The following is an 18,735-nucleotide window of genomic DNA, read 5'->3' as shown; positions in this document are numbered from 1 at the left end:
ATAGAGATCTCACTCACAACATTATAGATGAAGTGTTGTGAATTCTCTAGTTTAACTAAACATCACATTTTTCAAAATTATGTCTCGTTTTAAAAAAACCATCCACATCTCATCCAACATTATTATCTTTATCCTACTAACATACACCCATTTCATTAGATTTCTTGTTTTATGTACTTATAACAGTTTGATGGAGGATACATAGTAACATTTCATATATATATAAAAAGCTATATTGTAGCAATTTTATTTTTGTTATTTTCTTTTAATATAATTTAGAGATAGAGAGCGAAACATTGGAAGATGTATAGTGTGTTTTGAATAATATATCTATATATTAATGATAGAGGAGGATTTGATGGATGGGTTACAAATGCTATAAGATTGTGAGTATATTCATGAGATGTGTTTAAAACTTATTTATTTTTTAATTAAAATATCATGTATATATTGGGGATTGAGAAAATAGCATGTTAAACCGGTGGAATCGAGTTGTAGGTGGCGCAGCCTACGCTAGTTTAAGCGTAGAATACGTTGGTCATCAATCCTACGTCTGAAGCCATCTGTTTACGCCGACTTCTACACTGAGAGCTAAGGCGGCTATGCTACGCCGGGCTAGTGTAGTTTACATCCGATTAAATTTTAAGTGCGATTTTGTGTGTTCAGGTGCAATCTTTTAAGGCATGTTAATTTAAGGAGCAACATATACTTCCATTAACCACGAAAACAACTTCAATAAGAAGCTGAAAAACGAAAATAAATAAATAATGGATAATTAGATACCAACCAAAACAGAATATAATCCCCTATACTCTTGATGGAGAGGTACACCAATTCTTTTTAAAACTCCTAATGCAAATTGAATGGGCAGGGAGAAAGTGTGAACTTGAATGGTGTTAGTGATCTTGATTGGGCCTATCCATTAGCTATTTCTCATACTTTAATGACCCGTGTGAACTTAATTTTTTGCCTTAGATCTTCCTATCTATTGAGTGGCCCATTGCCATCCATTGATTCTCATTAAATCGAACTAGGAATTTACCCGGCGGGCAGGTAAACTCTGAGTGGTGGCGGTCTTGAAAGTTGAGATGATAAGTTGACGTGAATTCATTCGGTTTCTTACGATACCATAACCAAAACAAAGATGACAGTTGGTCGATTTTCGTTACGGTAGTACTGGAACTAAAACAAAAGGCAGTGACTTTACGCGAATTTGGTCGGTTTCTTTCTCGTTTGTTACAGTGCCGGAACTAAAACAAAAAACAAAAAAGAAAATAGGCATCCGGTCGGTTTTCGTTACATTCGTTATGGTAACAGAACTAAAACAAAAAAACCAAATGACATCAAAACCTTAGCATTATCAGTCCCGGACGTTCATGCAGTGAGTTTACACGAATTCAGTCTGTTTTCGTTACGTAAATAAAAATTGACATTAGGTCAGTTCTCGTTATATTCGCTATGCTACCAATACTGCAAAAGAAAAACAAAATTGTATGGACAAGTTTGGTGCCGCAACTTGATTAATTAGCGACACCAAACTTCTCTTCTATATATATACATATATATAATGGTGACACGTATATATGCGACATCATGTGGTGGTGGCCATCAATTTCATTAATTGTGATATGACATATATATCGTTCCCTCGTTTGTTTGTAAATTGAGATCTAATTCATATTCATACTCATCCTCACTCTTCTATATGATCATGTCCTCCCTCTGATCTCATATTCATCATATTCATACTCATCCTCACTCTGATCTCATCTCTTAATCATAAATGATCATGTCCTCCCTAACCATGATCATGTTGATCCTGGCCACCCTGATGATGTATGTAATTAATTCTGCTTCACCTTCGGCTGTTAGTATCAGGGGCGGACCCACGTAGTAACCATCGGTGTCCCGGGATACCAATGTTTTTTAAAAATTTCTTATAAGCGATATCATAAATTTTTTAAGGACCCCATAAGAATTAGTAGTTGGTCTTGGACCCCATATCCACATTACTCTTCCAGCCTGATGGAAACTCTCTTGCTTTTCCATGCGGAAAACGTGAGTTCGAGACTTGGCTGCTTCGTTTTTTATGTTTTTCGCTTTTTTTTTTTTTGATAAACTCAATATTAGTTTTGGACTTTTGGCATTTGGGTGTTAACTTATCCCAACTTTATCAGACATTCAAAAACATACAGCGACATAACAAAATTAAGAATTAGCATATTCCACCACACACCTCAAACCCACTGCTCAACCCTAACTCACGACCCTCTCAGATTTTCCGGCCTCCGCCCATCTCCGCCAGCCTCCGCCTCTCTCCAGCCACAGTTCACCCCTCTCTGGTCTTATATGTCTTTGTTTCCTCCGATTTTGTCTCATACTAAAGGTAATTTTAGGGCTAATTAGTTGATTTGAGTTTTTATATAATTATACTCATATTGGTTATTGTATGTTGTATATTGTTGTTAGATTGTGACTTAGTTTTCTTAAAAACTTGAAATTTAGAGCTAATTATGCAAGAATCATTAAAAAGAAAGTTTGAGCCCTCGTTTTGAAACAACTTTAAGAATTTGTAATGTTTCTTTATCGTTTTGAATGATGTCGTATATTATGTGTGTTTTATTATGATATTGTTTTTTATTATGTTTCTCGTCTCGACCCGACCTGACCCGAAAAGTTTGAACACTGAAAAAAATAGGACCCCGTTGTCAAAAAATCCTGGGTCCGCCACTGGTTAGTATTGATGTAGACCGTGAGCTGCAGTACCATAATGGAGCTCTGCTCAACGGCAAAGCCATCAGTGTTAATATTATTTGGTATGGATCTTGGAGGACCCACCAGAAAGAGACCATAACAGAGTTCATAAACTCTATCTCAGGCTCCAAACATCAGTACTCCTCCTCGCCCTCCGTCTCCGATTGGTGGCAGACGGTGCGTCTGTACACGGACTATTCGGGCACCAACATCTCTGACACAGCCGAAGTTGGAACACAGATAACCGACTCCTATTCTCATGGTAAGGACCTGACTTGGACGTCTGTCGAATCGGTTATTAATTCCGCGGTAACGAGAAGCAGCAGCAGCAGCTTTAAACCGTTACCCAACAGTTTTTTTTTATCTTTTGTTGACAAGCGAAGATGTGGATGTCGTTGGTGTCTTTTGCCAGGTCAGCTGTGGGTATAATTCTTTTACGTACGCACGTTTGTTTCTTCGTTTCCCTTTGTATGGTTGATTATAATTAAAAGTCCGTCCGGAGGAAGACGTACTAGAATAATTGAAGTACGTTTCTCTGTTTCCTTAACCAACTTAATAGTTAATGTATGAACGTTGTGGCTCTTATTAATAATAACTAGGATTTAGGACCATTGAGCCGGAGAAAAAACATACATAGAAACGTTAAACCACGAACGTGTTGCGAGTTGATGCAAATTCATCGTGTATCAGTTACAACATTGAAACTAAACAAAAGAAATAAACCTTTCAATGCCAAAATACAACAAATTATCATATGTGAAACCAAAAAACCGGAACGTTATAGTTGTGAACCGATGCAAATTTTGCTAGTATCGTGGCACAAACATTAATTCGTAAACATGAATTTGTAAGGAAAAAAAACATATTTTAAAGGCGCAAACGTCGAAACGTGGATATAAAAACATGTCATGACGGGATATTTTTAAATCATGATAAAACTTTCTATCATTGTAAGACCAACTATAAAAAATACGAAAACAAAGTTAAAAAAAATAGTTTAACCGACAAATAAAACATGTAAAACCGACACTTGCCTAAGTTTAAAGTTTAAAATATTTGTTTGTTAAATGTTTTTAATTAGTTGAAAAAAAAATAAGTAAAGTTAATAAAACCAAGTGATAGTGTATATATCTTTATGTATTTTTTTTAAAAGTTAGAATATATATAAATATAGATAATAAAATATAGTAAAGTTAATTAATAAGAAATTAAAATATTATCAAATTGAATAGTAAAATGAACAGTGTTTAAATATATAGTAAAGTTAATTAATAAGAAAATAAAATATAATAAAATATTATTAAATTGAATAGTAAAATGAATAGTGTTTTTGTGAAAGGGAGAAAATCCTCTTTTTAATATATATACTAATGCGTTAATGCTTTTTTCATAAATTAAATCCGAAATAAACAGATATAAAAAAATAATAATTATTAGACTATGTGTAATCATAACTCTCCACCCATAAACGTTGTGCGTCATGTGGCGTTCAGTCAGAGTTATGGTTTTTTTACAACAACAGGGTGTAGTCATAACTCTTCCACCCCAATGTCGTGGTCCAATTCATTCCTTTTAAGTACTTAGACAGCATCCAAATTTACTTGAAGAGGTTTAACTCCAAGTTCTTGTATATCTTTGAGTTGAATGTTCATTTCTTTGAAATGACTTTCTATTTCGGCATTCGAACCCATTGCCGAAGACGATGCGACCCCTTTCCCCTTTCCCTTGCTTCTTCTACCACCTGGTCGAGGCATCTCAGGTTTATCCACATAGGGATTCCGGGCTTCATTATCGCTTAAGTTGAAGTTTCTGGATCAACCGAAGACGATGTTTTAGACCTTTTTTTAGGCTTATCACTTTCGGTGTCGGCCTCTATAACCGGGCCCCATTTTAGGTGAAACCTTAGTTGTTCTTTCCAAATGCTAACGTAATTGAAGGTCCCCGAGACCTTATGTTGATACTTTTTCAACGCCCTTTCCATGATTTTCGCGTCAAAAACACCGTTACTCCACGTTCGAGTCATCCGAGAGTGAACTGTATGGTAAGCCGTGCATCTGGTGCTTATATCGTTCCATTTCGACAGTAAGGAATCTTTTTCTCGACGCGAGTCTCCGCCAAATTCGTGGAACCACTCTTTAATTTTGTTCCAAAATACGCCCGACGCTTGAAAGTTCGCTATAAAAAATAAAAACATTACAAGTTCAATGTTTGTTCTAAGAAATTTAAAAAAAATATTTTTTTTAAACTTACCGCACTCGGGATCTTCCGATATCACGCACCAAGCACGAGCAATAGTTCACACTCGTCGATAGTCCATGGTATATTGTTCTTTTTAGCCCGAGCTTCGCCGGCGGATTTCTTTACGTGTTTTCTCGGACGTCCACGTTGGCTCGAACCGCTGCGAGTCTCCGGGACGGGCTGTGGCTCCAGGTTGATTTGTGTCTCTGTCATCGTCTCGTCATCAGGTTGGGAACCCGAACCGGCCATCATGTTTGTGGTTGGCTTTTGGAAACCGGGCACCGTATTTAGGTTAGGGGCTCCGAAACTTAGATATTGCATGTACGTGGCTATATGCGTTTTGAACGGATACGAAGATTGAGGGACGGGGACTGTTGGCATTGGGACGGTAGATGGGTTCGACTGTGGATTATTCGGGCCAGGATTGTTTGCGTTGCCTTGTCGGGCATATTGACCGAAACCGAGAACATTTTGGTAGTAGTAGAATTGTGTAAAAAATATGTGATACAAAAGTAGTTGAATTGTGTAAAAAAATTGCGGTTTGAGTTTGTTTTTATAGTATATTTGTGTTAATATTTTAAAAAGTTTTTTTTTTAATTACAACGGATATATTTTTTGAAAATGGTACCACATATGTGTTATGTATGTAAAACGCTTGGGAAAAAAATGGCCAAAACGCAGGGGAGGGGGGGGGTGCCCCAAGCGTTATACCCGAAAACGCCGGCAAAACGCGTGAACTACTGAAGGCCTAATTGGTTGTTTTGCTAAACTACCCGGAGTCCCGGACTACCCTCATGTCACTACTCGCTCCCACCCTCACTACCCTTACCAAAATATGGAGGGACTTGGTGAAGGTATATAGAATATTCTCCCTAACGTTGCAATTTGATAGAATATTTGATTATAGTCTACTTGGTAATCTCATAATGTGTTTACATATTTTATTTAGGATTTAAGGTTAAACAAATCAAAATAAAAAAGCATGAATCTATAAAAAAGGTTAAAACAAATTAACCTATGCGTGCTTACTATCACACAAAGTCATTACAAAGTTCATAACAATGAAATTCAAAGACACAAGTTATAAATAAAATAGCATTTGTTGTTTATTGTAAAAAATAAGCAATTTATCATATGGCTGTCAAATACTCAAGTCACCTTATTTGTAAAGTCATGCGCAATTTATCGTCACTTCACATAACAAATGGCATCCTTCAACATTAATGATATGAGGGTTATTCGAAAGGGCAACCTTTAACACATGAAAGACTTTAACATTAATTGAAAGTGATCATGGGATGAGATTGAATTTGAATTGAACATTAGAATGGGTTTGGGGGGGATAATGGGAAGGTGGTGGCCGACCTTATGTAACAGGAGTGTAAGTGGTTGCAGGTACATGAAAGGAGGACCGTGGACGGTTGTGCAGGCTTAAGTTCAAGTTCTTTACTATGAACAACGGTTACGAGACAACATGGATGGTGGTCTAATAGCAATCGAACATGTGGCTCAACTAAAGAACAAGAAACAACCATTAATGACGAGCTCTCGTGGTTGAAAAAAGAAAACCAAGAGCTCAAGTTTGAGATTTTGAAGATTACAACGAGAATAAAAGAAGCAGAACGATTATCATGATCGTCTGTTGACAAGTCTATGGTCAGCGGCCCTGCTTCCGCACATTACTATGCTGATAAGCCGCCATTGCCTAGAAAATCTTTCATGAATTGTGTGTCAAAAGGCTCGGCAAACTTGCACCTTTCTACTTATTTTCAACAATCACCAGAGGCAAGAATAAGCCAAGTAAAAATAGAAGATATTTTTTAGAATGACGACTTTCTTGTATTTAGGCTATCGGACTCTTCAAATTTGGAGAGTTCCGATGCCCCACTCTGGCCAAGTTGTCTTAACCGGACCCATGCTGGCTTCAGAGTTTGGCTTGTGTGTTCCCCCGGAATTCTTGATCTCGATTTGCATACTTAGCAAGAAGATTGTTGTTATTGATAGTTATTATTTTTATCTTTTTAGTTAATTCCATGGCTTTGATATAGTTGCGTGATTTATTTATGTAAAAATTGTATGTAAATCACTATAGTTGTGTAAATATATGATAGGGCTGATATGAAATGAAATAATGTGTTGCTATGCTGTTGGGCTAATATAAATTGTTAATGCTATTGTGTAAGGATGAGCTCGGACCATACCATTAGTGGCCGGTATCGATCTCGAATTTCCCGATCCAATTATTTTTAAAAATTTGGTGCCGGGGGTACCGATACGGTACAATATTAGTGGCACCCACCATAGGCAACATTTCGATAAATATCAGTACCAAACTGTATCGGTACCATATCGGTCCTAAAACCTCAAATAGTTTCTACCGAATCGGTATCAATGGTACCTGTTTCGGAACCGCTTCATTACCCGATACCATTTGCTCATCCCTACTATTGTGGTGTTCCAATCATGCTTGTTGTTCTCGTATGATGCGATGTTCATGACAATGTCTATATTTTGTTATATGTTTATAGTTAATCGTTTAAATACAATTTATTACATTTTTTTAGAATGAAAAGAAAAACATACTTATGTCATTATTCGTGTGGCTAAAATACTAGTTCGAATGGTTTATAATGTGAAATCTTGCATGATCACTTTATAAAGTTTTATTGAAATTGATTTTCATGACTTGGTTTTAAGTTAAAAATATCATGATATTGAAGCACCATTATAGCATACTTTGCATAAGAATATTATCTCAAAACAACTTAACTCTGATTCAATCCATCGTGAATTAGAAATTGTTAAAAATCTAACAGGTGATTGTACAAAATAACTTACACGTAATTGTAACCGACAACAGATTAGAATATATGCTACATGACTTAGGAGGTATTAACTCAACGAGACACTTTATCACACACTTGGACCGCATGACTTAATAATAATCACAAAACTAGTGATGCACTATAACTAAACTATATCAAAGCTTGCGGATCAATAAAGAATATATTCTCGAAGTTATAGTTTGCTAGTGCCGATTGTTCGAAATATTGCAAGCCGGTAACCGAAGCCACCATCCAAGGATCCAATTCTCTAAATCGGTAGTTGTCTACCTTATTTCCACATACCATGACTGAAGTATCTGTCATAATTTGAAATATTTATACATAAAATTAATGTAACTCCAAGATAATAACTGAATTCACATTTTAGATTTTAAACTAACCTGGATATGGCTGTTTGAGAGAGACGTATATATGTTTACAAACGATGAACGACGGGGAATTCATACCTGGTTGTTCCATGTGACCCGAGGCGCCCGTGTCCATGTAACCAACCGGATCGGATGACTGACTCATGGAGAGAGTGTAGAGGGCATGTGCAATATCTGTCGGCGTAATTGGGCTGTAGGTTGCCATGTGGGAGTATGCGGGTCGGGGCCCAGAATGCCTTGTGAATTGTTGGGCCAAGGGTGGTCGGGCAAGGGCAGGGAAGGGGGGGGGGGGTGGGTTGTGGGCTGTAGGAGTTGTTTAGGAGAGCGGCCTACTGTGTGTTGGCCCAATTGTTTGGAAATATGATATATGGGTGTTGGGATTGGGCTGGGTAATTATGGTTGGGCCCCCTGGATCGGTTTTGTTGAGATGAAGTGGACCGACCTCTGCCACGGGAACGGCCACGACTGCGGGTATTTTTTGCTGTGGGTTGGGATGTCGTGGTGTTGGGGGTCGTCGAAGGGGAGCGAGGTTGACCGTGAACAAGGAGGGCGGTGGCTGCTTGTTGCGCGGAGTGATTGGCTTGATTGGATTTGGTGGTTTCATTCATGCATAGTTGGGACCGGACCTCAAAGAAGGAAGGTAAGGGTTTGGTGTTTTGAAGAACAATGCCAACGGTTTCGTATTGGTCGGTGAGGCCGTTTATTGTTTGTAAAACGAGATCTCTTTCATCAACTGGGGCATCGACGTTGTTCAATTGATCGGCCAAAACTTTGAGTTCTTGACAATATTCATGCATGGATGAAAAAATTTCAAGACGGGTGTTGGCAAACTTTTGTTTGAGAAGAAGGGCTCGGGTGGCTTTGTTGTCTTGAAAGAGATTTCCGATAGCCTTCCAAGCATCGTAAGCGGTGGTGCGCTTCTTGATGATGGTTTTGAGGAGGTTGGTGGATATTGTGCCATAGATCCATCGGAGGACTATGGCATCCAGTCGTTCCCAAGATTCGGCATGGGAGTCGGCCGATTGTTTTTCCTTGTCGGTAGAGGAGGTAGTGGCTGGTTCAACACGGGGCTGAAAGTGGTCGGCGACAAGGTATGCCGTATAGTGGATCTGAAAAAGTTCAGCCCATGTATTATAGTCAGCGGCTTCGTTGTCCAACATGATAGGGACAGGCTCGGATGTTGGAAACAGTCACAGCGGGGGTGTAACTTATGATTTGCCATTGAAAGAAGGTGAGAAGATCGAATGAGAGGGTGGCGGCTGGAGGGGATGAAGCGGCTGTAGGGTTTCAAGAGGGAAGATAGGAGGATCGGTTAGGGTGATACCATGTAAGTGCAATTTACCTATCGGGCAACCCAGTTCAGCATCAATGAATCAAAAACATCGTGCTCGACCTTCACTTCGTCTGGGAGCACGTGCAAAAGGGCCTGGTTCGAATACTACACATGCCATCCCGCTTCCAGATTGCCGACGTATTCACCAAAGGACTTCCTCGGGTTCTATTCGATGATTTTCGATCCAATCTAAGCATACGTTTGCCTCCCGCTTCGACTGCGGGGGTGTAATAGACGCCAACTATTATGCCGATAATTATGTCGATAATTTTGGTTTTGTAATTTGTATTCATTGTATGATATATCTCCTAAAATAGGAGATTTCATTATAACTATATATAGGGTTAATTGTTAATGAAAGAGGCAAGGATTTAACCTATTCTATAGTAACTATTACATCACACATGATGATAACACCGTGAACGATATAGCTGCAATCATAATACATACACATGCTATGAACACTATAATGCATAAATTGGCAAATATGATCTAGTGGTGACTTGATGATAATGATGACTCATCAATGAATATCAGGTAACATTTGTTTCAAATCTCATTGCACGCTATGTATGCCCTCTAATACGAACTGTACAACTGTATGAATTAAATTAGGTGGTATTTAGGAGTAATAAATTGTTACCAAAAAAGTTAAAAAAATAACTTACATCCAATCTCTGAATGATGAAGGTATAGCGATGTAAAGGTTGATTTTCTGGCGCATTTCATAACATATAAATCAGACTCACTAGGCCGACACAATTGACACTCTAACAAGGCAACACTTACATGTATGTTGGTCACCAACAAGTAGGACTCTAAATTGTGTGTCAGGTCCTCAAAAATATCAAAGACATACCAACTTGTTAAGTGAAAAATATATGAGATTAGTTCTGCTAGTCTAGTCCCAAATTATTGGTGTGATAGAAAACAAAATGAGATAGTCATTATAAAAGGGGAATAACTCGATCTCCACGTCTTCAACAAAAGGCATGCCCGTCTAATTATCTATATTAGGCCTTGCTAGGTTAATTTTTGTACCAAAACGAGTTTTAATTCTCCAGTTTAGTCTCTAGTTCTTGCAAAACCAACATGTTTTTTTTCAAATTTTTTTTTGATATATTCTTAACCGGCAAGGCAAGTGGTTTCCGATTAAAACAGTCAGCTTGGTCTTAGTTTCAAAACATTGCATAGAATAGTGCGTATATGGTTATGAAGGTCCGACTTGATTGGCTTCATTTGATGGATCTGATAGCTCAACCGGATCGTCTTGATTGACCTGGCTGGCTTGAACGACTTAATTGTTTGTGCAAAACGTATCCTAAATTCAGTTGATGTAAATAAATCATTTATGTAAAAACTAAAGTAAATGTTAAGCTACATATTTTAATTTGGTGAGTTTGCTTATAGATTGTAATTAACTTACAAATGTGTGATAATAAAAAAGTCATTGTGAGCATTTTCATAATGTGAACCACAGGGAGACGACTTGAATCCGAACGCAACGTAACTTCTCCAGAGTAAGCAGTTTCATTCCAAATGAGATGTACCGGGCATTATTGAGGAATGAATACCAAGGAGTCATCAACTGTAAATTGTGTATCATTCTCGATTGTATTGCGTACTTTGAATATAGAATCTCCGAGCGTAAGCAGCGCTAGACTATCGTTAGACGGAACACATTGAAAGCAATTTTGTACACGAAACCTTGAAAGAACATATGTGTTTGGAAAGAAGACGAACATTGTAGCAATAAGCGCAATATTGGAACGAATAGAGTACTATTAGTCGACGTTGTTGAGACCCGAAATTCACTATATATTACGAATGGACTTTGGTCTCATCTTGAAAAGAGAGAATCCTCCGGCTCATATCGATTTTCATTATAACCATTATTGTTTTTCCTTGATGCATAAATGTATGAAAATTCAGAGAGAACTTGTGTGTGTGTGTGTGTTTATATACATGTGTGTTTGTTATAGAGAGAGAAGCCCTGAAAGTTAACTAATGAAAGTGAGACATATTTACAGAGTGAGTGAACCTTAACCCTACCGGACTGGCTTCACTTATACTTACTACTATTGTGCTTGATATGTTGTTTGAATATCCCATAAAGGCCTCTCATTCCATGGGCATGGTATACCTGGGTAAGCTCTTCAAATCAAATGTAAAAGTAAAAACCTGAGTTTATGAAATTAATTTAAATTGATCAACATACTATTTTATAACTTTCGGGTTATTCGTGTAATTAATTTTCATTTAATTGGAGGGACCATGTGTGTAACTTACAAAAATTAAAAAAATAATTAAACTTCCCCACTTAGTAGGTCATCAGATCCATGTCTAACATCACCACTGATTTGAGGGTCTTCGTCATGCTCTTCTCTTTAAATGGAGTCAATATGAGAAGGTCTGTTCAAATCGGGATGAAAATGGTGGATGTTCAGATTTGGCTGTTAGCGAAGTGGGTTGATTGTGATGGAAAGCTTAACATAAAACAAAGTAAAGAGGCAGTGGGATGCCGGTGGCTGATGAGAGTCTAATTTTGGTTGAAATGCGAGTTAACTATCGATTTTCAAAATAGAAAAGAGATTTGGTATTTTGTTCAAGGTTGTAAAAGTCGGTACGCGAACCCTAGTTCGCCGACCAGGGAGTTGAGAGTATTCGGAGTCTTCGGGGAGTACTCGTGCATGATTTTTTTTTGAACGGTGACTTTCATAGTTAAGCTAGCACTGCGCGACCAAGTCGCGCCCCACCACCCCACTCAGGCTAGCTATGTTGACATGATCGGGATCCACGCTGGCGTCCAAGTTTGGCTTGTCGTTCCCGGTAAAACCCCAGTTTGCTCACTCCGCCCGAAAGCACGACAGGTTTTTAAAGCTCTGGAAAAATTCGGTCGGAATCAGGATTCGAACCCGGGACTCCCGGGTCATCCATCATGTTCTTGGCCATTGGGGCAAGCCCCGTTGGTTAGTACTCGTGCATGATAAATATTAAAAAAATTAATTTTTGCATATTATATATATATATGTTAAAATAAACATAAATCCCGTTAAAATGGTAGTCTAGTCGACTTTTAACCGACTAGTCCGACTTTTGACTGCCTAGCCCGAATTTTAACTGATTTTAAGATAATCCTAGCCCGACTGTCTAGCCTGACTTTTGACCAACTTTTTCCGCCTCCGACTAATGACCGACTTCAGATTTCAAAATAATGGTTTGATTAGGTAATCCCTAATTTCAAGCATAACTTTTGAAGTATTTGATTCTTTCAAATTTGATTTTGTGAAATGATCAGTTCAACATACGATCCTTAGGGGGGCTTGTTTAGCCTATACGATTTACTAAATATACACCTCATTTGAATTTGCCAAATTAATTACTATTTACACTTAACATTAATTACATATATATTAGTCTATCTAACATTTTGTTTTACTTAATAGTTTTCATGTATATATCAAATTAAAAATTATTATGTTATTATTATTTATTTCTATTATTATCATTGTTAATACTGTTAATTTATATTTTTAATTTAATAGTATCAATGTTAGTACCACTCTCACTCTCTCACATACACACAAATTTATATATAGTTTTGTAAATATAATAATGTATCAACATTGGTAATAATAATAAATAGTATTAAGGGGAACAAACACATACAAAAGAAAAATAATAAAATAAAAGAAAATTAACAAATCATTGAAATAAAAAAAAGTAAAAATAAAACTTTTAAAGAGAGACCATAAAATTTAAAAAATGTTGAGAATAGTAATATACGATGTTTTAAAATTTGTACCGGATTGGACTAAAAAATGATCCAACCTATTGAGATGGGTTATACCGGGAGGTTCAACCGATTTAATAATTTACCTTATAAATGCTACTTCAATAAAAAAATAACTCAAAAGTAAATGATTTCATAACAAAAAATAATCTAAAAGTTAATCCATATTAAAAATAATATAAAAGCAATCAATAACAAATAGTCTTAAAGTTTACACGCTTAATGTTAACTGTTGGGTTAAAAGTAATTTAGAAAAAATATGGGCAGCAAATATCAAAAATTTCTCGGAATTAAAACCGGTTTGCCGGTAAAAACATGTATTTTAGAAAAAAAAAACAACAACAACCGGTGATACGATGTTCTAGCAAACAACCAAAAATACTGATCTGTTATGCGAAATTCGGTTTAACCATCCGGTTTGAACCGGTTTTAAAAGACTAGTAACATGTCAAATAAAATTGTTGAAGAAAATTAAAGCGGAGAAGGGATATGACAAGTAAGGAATGGATGTTATGTTGGGTGGTGGGGGGGGTTATGTTTAGCTTAACCTTTTTTATTCTTTTTTCTAACACTATATTTTGGTATTATTAATGTTACTCATTTTTTTATAAATACTAATCAGAAAAACAAAACATATCATCTAATCTTACCAGCTCCACAATAAAAGAAACTAATATGGGACAACTAGTCTATCACTTTAATAATCATCCATTTTTTCATTTTCCCGCTCATTCCTTTTTTAGAGTTATTAATAAAAACACACTATCCCACAATCAGAATTTAAAGCACACATTCCACATAACATAATACTTGACGAGTTCACGACTTCATCAGTTTATCTCAGTGCCATTCGAAACCCTAATTAGTATCCATTAGCGATGGAACATCGAGTTCACGAACGTTTGTCCATTAAAAAATAAGTCAAGAAAGCGGTTGGGAAAAAAAATAGTCGATTTTGGAAGCTGGGATTGAACAAAAGAAGGAAGCAAGTGTGGCTGACAAAAAGAATTGTGAATCAAGATAACGTTTACAGATTTGTAAACCAATGTTTACATATATGTAATTTTTGTGGACATCTAGACCTATGCTAGAGAGAATACGGTGTTAGCACTACTTCAAATAAGGTATGGTAATTAATCATACGATAATTTATTTAAGACTATGGCAAGCAATTGATTATTTGAACACTGAATATATGAGGTATGAGATGAACTAAATTATATAGAGAGCAACCATACCCGACTCAATGCACGTTCCAAAAAGAGAAAAAAAAAAAAACTTATCTTCTTCAATACCAAATTCTTGATCAAACCATCGTCCTCCAATTGCTAAAGTAAAAGAGCTGGCGAACTAGAAAAAAAATGAACACATGGTTAAATATAGGCAAACGATTTATAAACGTATCGTAAGTTAAGATATAAACCATTTGACTACGTTCCCCATGTTCTTTAACTTAGAGAGTCTGATTCCCATGAGCTAGAAGACTTTGAAAAAGGTAATGACAAGAATACATAATGATACTTGATGTATTGCGAGTGTCACGGGCAGCCATTGGCGGGTTGTTGGGGCGTTGCCGTGGTGGTGGTGGTGGTGTTGGGTGGAGTGGTGGTGGAAGAGGTGGTGACTACTCGCTCACAGGAAGGGCACATGGTGAGGGTGGTGGCTGGGAGTTGCATGTAAAATGGCTGTGAAGTTTTTATGGCTCTTAATTCTTGAAGTTCCTTTTGTAATCTCTTGTTTTCTTCTGTAAGGGTTTCACAACATGTCTTTAGATACTCACAATCCACCTCAGTCTGCTTCAACTTTGTCCTGCAACAACTTTGTTTTTTAATTTTTAAAAACATGTTTGAAGAACATATTTCAATATAAGAACAAGGTTAATCTTTTAAAATGTTCTAAGAATATATGACCATGAAATAAAATTCCAAGGATGAGAATATGAAATGTTATCCACTTATCCCGTGGATGTAATCGATCGTACCTAGCTAATTCGCTACACAATGTATGAACTCAAAGCCAAATATATTTTAGGAAGGTATTGATAAAATGTGATTCAACTCCATGTCAGCTACATGCATGCACGTGTGGTTTACGCGTTTTAAGTTTTATAGTTTGTTTAAAATCAAAACAAGACTGGTCAAAGTTGTTAGGGTTTGCCCGGTTCTTAGGTTTCTAGCCGTTTGATGTTTTTCTATTTAAGAAAGTCGATGCACTCGTGATTGTTACGCAGTTCAATTCATTCAATAAAAGTGTTTTGAACCGATCGCTTCGGCTTTTATCTTTATCTATTATCAAAAACCATCAAGCAACATAATAAGCTAGATCTTTATCATTAAATTAAAATTAAAATTATTACCTTGCCCTTCTGTTTTGAAACCACACCTCAACTTGTCGTGGACGAAGACTCAACTGGTTTGCTAAAATTAGCTTTTGTTTCTGCAAAAGATCATTTGTTAAATAAAAACATGCGGATCCATATACATATATGATCACTATCATTGTACATTGTACATATATTTTCATTGGAGATATATCTAACCTATTACATTTTATGAATTTGTAGTTTAATTCACATTGAGATTTAGGCTATACGTATCTCCAATGCAGCCGCCTTTGACTTGTATGGAGGACCGTAGGAGGCCACCGTACTAGAGAAGATTGGTTGTGTGTGAGGGAGACACCGTGTGCTAGGATGTGCTCGGACAAAGTTTGTGTAAAGAAAGAGGGAGATGAGAGAGAGAAGGATGACGAAGCTGGTATGAAGGAAGAACACCCTTAGAGCTTGAGATATTCAATTCTTAATGATGCTCTTGAAATAAATAAAACATAATAGAGACAAGGATTGAGGCTAGGGGTACCCTATTATGATTTATGAGTACAAAACATAGCATTGTCTTGACTATTGTTGACTACGTCAACATTCTTTTGTATTCTCGAGAACTAATGCCACTTTTAGTAAAGTTGTTCTTTAGTTAGGGTGTGTACTTGTTCATCCAAAAATTTCTTATATTATGAGCAAATATGCATACGATCGAACCACTAATTACTCTTTATTTTTCTTTCTTTTTTTTTGTTTTTCAAAAATCAAGCTAGTATACAACCTCTCTAGATCCATTTTATGTGCAGGTGATAGGGTTGATCCGTTTTTGTTTGGACATACGCTCAGTCAGTCTTAATAAACAAATGAGTATTAATGACAAACTATCATCTGGGATGCCAGTTGAGTGAGCACTGATTGCTGTCTTCGGTAACTAGTTGTTGATGATAATCACTTGTTTAACAATAGTGTATCAAGAGTCAAGGCTTAGGGTATTACAAGATTTCAAGTATATAAGTATTTTGATTATCTTAGAGCTAAGAAGAGACTTACAGGGTTGAGGGTATTGTGTTCTTTGAAGCTATCCTCAAGAAAAGCGGACTGTTCTTTAGTGAGTCGGAGCTTCTTTTGGCCCAACCCGTTTTCATCATCATCACTAGTTCCACCATACCCTCCTCGTCTTGAAGAAACTCTTTGATCTCTTTCTGAAACATCCACCAAAAAATCCATATTCCCCCTTACAAACTCCATATCGGGTTTCATGGATGGAAATCTACTGCTACCAGTGCTACTCTTGAAAATGGAAGAGAAGTCCATATGAAATGATGATGTATCACTATTACTGTCGTTTGGTGAAGACTGAATGGGGGCTGCTTCTTCTCCATTGTCGGGATTATATACTGCTGTTAGCGGTTTCACATCCAGTCCTTTTCCCAGTTTAGTTTGAGAGCTTGGTTCTCCTATTACTGTCCAAATAAGGTTACACACATTAATAAAGAAGGTTGTATAAAATAACAAAAACACAAAAATAAAGAAGCTAGGTATTCTAGAAAATAATTAATGCCTAGCTTACATGCCATTGTTGAAGTTGGAGTTATCCCCACAAATAGATAGTTATAACTCATTACATGATGCAACAGGATATATCACAAAAGCTAATTATATTGGACATCAAAACTTATATACAAGAAGAAAAGGGTTAGATACATATTTTTCTTCTGAATAAGCTAGCAGAAATTAACTCCCTTAGCTTAAATACTCTTGATTAAAATGACGGCGAATTAACAGAAATATAGTGGATTTTGTAAAAAAAAAGTATAAAAAATAAAAGGTGAGAATTTGTATCTTTTATGAGTATGTCGTTGTGCACTTACCCTAATAATATGTTAAAGCAATTCTTTAAGACCATAAAGAAAAAAGTAGCAAGAAAAGCAAATTGGATAGGATTGGACAGTAGAAATTCAAAAGAAATAAGTTAAGGACTTACAAATTTGAGAGAGCCATGGGAAAGGACGGTGAGAAGATGGCGGCGGTGGTGGTGGTGAAGGTTGGTGGAGAGATGGCGAGAAAGGGCGGAGATCAAGCTGTAATGGCGGCGGATCTGATGATGAAGAAGAACAATTTGTTTTATCATCATCTTCCAAGTTCTTATGCTGATGATCTTGATCAATCTGGCTGCTGCTTCCTAAGACCATGCAAAACCCTAATTCCTTCATCTTCTGTTGCTGTGATCTGCTTTGATTAGCAATCGAAGTTGGCTTCCGCGTGTCTCCTAAGCTCAGAGCTAGCTCCATTCTGTCTCTCCCTTTAGAAATCTATGATGATAAACAGGAGACTTTTATAAAGAGAGGGTATGGTGTGAGTATTTATGGAAATGGGAGTTTCAAGAAAGACATCTTTCTTCAGAAGTTATGTTCAAAGTTATTTTAATGTTTAAACAAAGGTGGCCTCGGCATAATCATTTGGTTTTGGGGATATATTGTTTTCTTTAAACCATAATACCTTGATAGTTAAAACATATATCTTCTTTTATCACTAATTGAAGTTGGATCAACAGTCATAGTTTTAGATAGGGCTACTACGGTATAACTCATGACTTTGTATGTAAGGGCCTCTCAAGTCTCAACTTTGCAATTCTTTTAAATTTTTTTTAAGTTCTTTTATGTACATCATATTTGGAATTAGAAATACGCATATTGATGGCCCCTTGATATTAGCCTTCTGATTCATCGAGTGATTCTTGGACACCATTTTGTTTATACACACAATTGAATAGGACAAGAACAATATGCTTGAAACTTGATTATGATAGAATGATAATGTAATTATCTGTTTAAAATGTTCCAATCTGACTTCAGGGGCGGACCTACACTATAATTGTAAGGGTCAACCGATACATGTGAAAATTTTTTTAGAGGTGTGTGTATGTGTGTGTATATATACACACACATAATGTTTTAAAACCCGGTATTTTACTTGTATCGAATTGAGTTAAAAATGGTATAATTGGTTGAACCGAGTTATACCGGAAGGTTCAACATGTTGAATAGTTTACCTTATAATTTCTTATAAAGGTAACTTCAATC

General features: G+C 36.5%; 1 protein-coding gene and 1 long non-coding RNA gene across 2 annotated transcripts; both read right to left on the bottom strand.

The window, feature by feature from the left end:
* Positions 1–1,673: 1,673 nt before the first annotated feature.
* Positions 1,674–2,877, bottom strand: LOC143546709 (uncharacterized). The gene is made up of 3 exons (XR_013137637.1): positions 2,732–2,877; positions 1,760–1,865; positions 1,674–1,720 (listed from the first exon to the last, which is right to left on the bottom strand). It is a non-coding gene; the product is annotated as an uncharacterized LOC143546709 (long non-coding RNA).
* An 11,914-nt stretch (positions 2,878–14,791) lies between these two features.
* Positions 14,792–18,313, bottom strand: LOC143546708 (homeobox-leucine zipper protein HAT14-like). The gene is made up of 4 exons (XM_077038316.1): positions 17,637–18,313; positions 16,703–17,115; positions 15,689–15,768; positions 14,792–15,141 (listed from the first exon to the last, which is right to left on the bottom strand). The coding sequence occupies exons 1-4, from the start codon at positions 17,941–17,943 to the stop codon at positions 14,871–14,873; spliced, it is 1,071 nt and encodes a 356-aa protein (XP_076894431.1). The 5' UTR covers positions 17,944–18,313; the 3' UTR covers positions 14,792–14,870.
* Between the last annotated feature and the right edge of the window lie 422 nt (positions 18,314–18,735).

Source organism: Bidens hawaiensis, unplaced genomic scaffold (assembly GCF_021521415.1).
Source record: "Bidens hawaiensis isolate Kalapana, Puna unplaced genomic scaffold, B.hawaiensis_p1.1 tig00014424_1, whole genome shotgun sequence".
Lineage (NCBI taxonomy): Eukaryota > Viridiplantae > Streptophyta > Magnoliopsida > Asterales > Asteraceae > Bidens > Bidens hawaiensis.
Note: the sequence above shows the minus strand (reverse complement) of the source record. Positions and strands in the feature narration are given on the sequence as shown.

Coding starts and splice junctions, on each gene's coding strand:
- LOC143546708 (XM_077038316.1), bottom strand. CDS start 17,943: ATGGAGCTAGCTCTGAGCTTAGGAGACACGCGGAAGCCAACTTCGATT. Junction 17,116..17,636: donor CCCATGGCTCTCTCAAATTT/GTAAGTCCTTAA, acceptor TTATTTGGACAG/TAATAGGAGAACCAAGCTCT. Junction 15,142..15,688: donor TTTCAAAACAGAAGGGCAAG/GTAATAATTTTA, acceptor AAGTTGTTGCAG/GACAAAGTTGAAGCAGACTG.